At 42.4% G+C, this 3486-nt stretch overlaps 1 protein-coding gene across 1 annotated transcript in view; it reads left to right on the forward strand.

Moving 5' to 3' along the window:
- Positions 1 to 1104: 1104 nt before the first annotated feature.
- The window catches only part of LOC119588506, a gene marked incomplete in the record, with an annotated part of 22356 nt that continues 19974 nt past the window's right edge, over positions 1105 to 3486 (forward strand). Inside the window, 3 exon segments of the mRNA XM_037937151.1 lie at positions 1105 to 1243; positions 2702 to 2855; positions 3078 to 3450. Of these exon segments, the coding sequence (XP_037793079.1) occupies positions 2707 to 2855; positions 3078 to 3450 (522 nt within the window).

Genomic DNA, 3486 nt, shown 5'->3' on the forward strand with positions numbered 1-3486 from the left:
TTACGAAAAGTGGTTAGCGTCGCAAAAATATTTATAATACTGACATTATATTTGTTGATACTGGTGTGTCGATTGAAACCAGCAAAAATCACAACTTCGGAATATATATAAATATTTTTGAAAATCTATAATTTACATAGTTGAGTATTTATGTCTTTGTTATATCGTACCCATTATCCACAGTATACATTCACAAGAGGACTGTGTTTCCACTGGCTAAAGCAGATGTGGATAGTTGCAAAAAAAAAAAAAAAATCGTGTTTCGTTTTCCTTTGCTTTCCACGTGCCGATCTAAAGAAAAATTATGATAATGAAAAGAATTTTAAAAATGAGTATGAACATAGCATAGTAGTGTATTCCCCTTATATAAATGTAGAGAAACGGCCGTAGATGCGAGCAGTTAACCCTTTTATATAATGGTAAGATAAAAAAATGTTCTCAAAGGCAAGCTGTGTGAACCGAACCACGCTTGGCTAAGGTGCTATTTTCCCTAATGCTATTTATTTGATCATGTGTTAACGTTTTTAAAGTGTATCTTGGGACTGCATGGTGATTCCTCTCTGCTTTAATAGAGGATCAGATTCATGCTTGCGTGGATTTTACCCACTCGACGACGATAGTGAAAATGGGGTTTGGTTGATTACTTCACAAGGGAGTCCATTGCAAGTTTATCGGAGTGGAATCTAATGGTGCGGTGTTGTAATAAACCTCCTCAAGTTTGAGTATCTGTCGCTACTTGAGCTGCCGAAGGTACGAACTCGCGGAAATTACTGAATTCATCTCGTAATGGAGAAAACTCTAACTGCGCAAGCCTCTCTTTCAGCCCCTGTTGAGGATGTATCCGGGTGTGTTCCCATTCTCCATCTTGGCTGCCAGTGTCCAAGTATTGATTTTCATTATTCGCCTCAACCATGCTTCGCTATGACCACCAAGCGGACTCAAAGTACCGCCCACTCCGCCAAAACAACTGAGAAAACGCAGTGGCAATGTTCGACCGGCCTTGCTGACTTTATTTCGAACGAAAAAGACACGAAAAGACTCTCTGGACATTCCCAGGACATTTGAACCTGGCGGTCAATGACGTCACGCCGACCCCGCACTGTGATTGGCTGACGGCGCTGCCCTCTCCCGAGCGCCGTCGAAGGAGAGCAGCGAGGAGGATGGGCGTCCCTGCCAGCCTCTCTTAGGACCGAGAATTTCCCACCACGCAACAGGGCGATTCGCTTATCTCACGTCGTGTCAGGTAGGTAGTGATCCGACGGAGGGGGCTGTCGAGAAATTGGCTCGTTCGGTGTGAGAGGGAGTCGGGGAAGGCGAGGGTGAAGTGAGCATGGTGCGCGACATCCCCTTTCGGAGGGACGAGCGACAAAGCCAAAGGGCCAAGTTGGAAAGGTTGATCGTCCCATTTTGCCGTCGGGCGACAGCTGGACGGCCAGGGTGCCTTCCGAAAGGTTCCTCGAGGCCGAAACTCGTGTTCGGTAGTAGTATGAGCGTGGCAGACGGTGATTTGGTCGCAGATAAGGCGAAGAGGAAGAGGAAGGTACCTGGGCGCCAACTCGTCCCTCTGGCTGCCTCTCTCCACGCCGTCGCAGCGGCCTTTTGCCTCTCCTTCTATCCTTCTTGCCTCCAGACCTTCACGTCCTCACTGAAACAGTCCATACCAGCATTGCAGCGAGTTATCATACGAATTCGGGAAGGGATTTAGTTCATATTTAATAAAGAAAATTGAGTAGACGCCAATGAGAGGGGTGACTGTGATATTTTTTTTGAAGCTTGACCTACTAATGACAAATGTTGAAACTGGTTTTTGATATATTTGTGCTTGACATTAGACATTCAATCAGTTTCGAAATTATGTTTGTGGATTTTGCAAATGATATGAAAATTGAACTGGAATGCTAATTGTTTAGTTTTGTAGATCAAAGCTTAAATGAATTCCCCATTTCAGGATTTAGGAAAGTTTTGAGTAGGGGTTCCCAAATTGGAGGGACATACTGGAGAGTTTGTTTTACACATGCAGAAGCTCTGCAACAAGAGATTTGCAGCTATGATATTTGTTTAATGTCTGTGCAAGTTGCTCTACTCATCCTGAAGTTCATTAGTATGAGATGTGTTTTCCCATATAACATCATTATGAAAAGTTCAGTTTCATATAGTAAAGTAATGCCTTCATATCTGCATCGCTAAAGTATGCCAGATTTAGTGAAGACTGTTTTTCTCCATCCCGAAGATCATGGCTGCTACATGTGTGTTTGCCTGTTCGACTGGGGACCATAAAATAATTTGAAAATGATTAATTTGAATTAATATGGATTCAATCTCACCCTGTTGTGCCCTAATACTGTCTATTTATACATCTACGTCTTGTAGCTTTTGGCACCCTGTCTACAGCTAATGGGACCATTACACTATTTATGATTTGTAGTATCCGACAAAAATATGACTGACATCAGTATGGGCCATAGAGATGATTTTATATTCACCAGCGGACCTATGATACAAGAGGTCAAGAAGCACTACTTTAGAGGAAAAGTTATAGTTTGTTCAGAATCACAGACCTCTGTGGTTGAATTTCTTTTCTGTTGATGAATAAAAGATTGACTTTGTATATTGATATAATATGAATAATGACAATATATATTTTTGGAGTACACCTAAAAGTGTTCAGATAGATTAGCTAACACTTAACATGATTTTGCAGATACCATGGCGATGTCTTCCAAGAAGATAACATATACCAGTGATTTTAAGTTAAAAGTTCTTGATTACTATTTCAAAAATGGAGGTGATGATAATTTTGGACTCAAAAAGAAAACTGCTCAACACTTCAACATCGACAAGAAGACTATCAGCAGGTAAGAAATGGCTGGTCTCTCCTCCCTGTGGCATCCTTGCTTTTCTTTAGGTTTACATCAGTTTAATATATCAAAAAGACAAAGTAAAAAGTATCCTTTCATGTTTATGAAGTTTTCCATATAGTAGCTGATTAATCTGTTGATAAACTTTGCTATATCATATTACTACTAATGTGCTAATAAACACATCATTCATATGGTAACCTGTACCCTATCCACCAGAATGCTAAACAACCCAGACATGGTGAAAAGGGCACGGAAACTCCTCGCACGCAAGGTTACAACCACTCCCAAGAATACCCCCACCACACGCCAGGGGGCAGCCAAAACCTCTGCCAAGGCCACCAAAGTTGCTGCGGCTAAAGTGAGTGTTGCCAACACCTCGGGGAAGGTCTCTGCATCCAGCCATACCAGTGCCTCAAACAACAACAACAGCAACAGCAGCAGCAGTAGTTACAAAGCATCTACCTCATCTGCGAGCAGTACAAAGCATGCGGGTGGCAGCAGCGGGAGCAATCAGGGCAACAGTAGCTCGCAGCCCTCAGCAAAGTCCGCAGCTTCAAAGACTAAGTGTGGGAATCAGGAAGGAGACAATGTAAGTGATGATTGTCTGAACAGATTTACCTTCTCA

The sequence above is a fragment of the Penaeus monodon genome, chromosome 24, assembly GCF_015228065.2.
Source record: "Penaeus monodon isolate SGIC_2016 chromosome 24, NSTDA_Pmon_1, whole genome shotgun sequence".
In the NCBI taxonomy this organism is placed as follows: Eukaryota; Metazoa; Arthropoda; class Malacostraca; order Decapoda; family Penaeidae; genus Penaeus; species Penaeus monodon.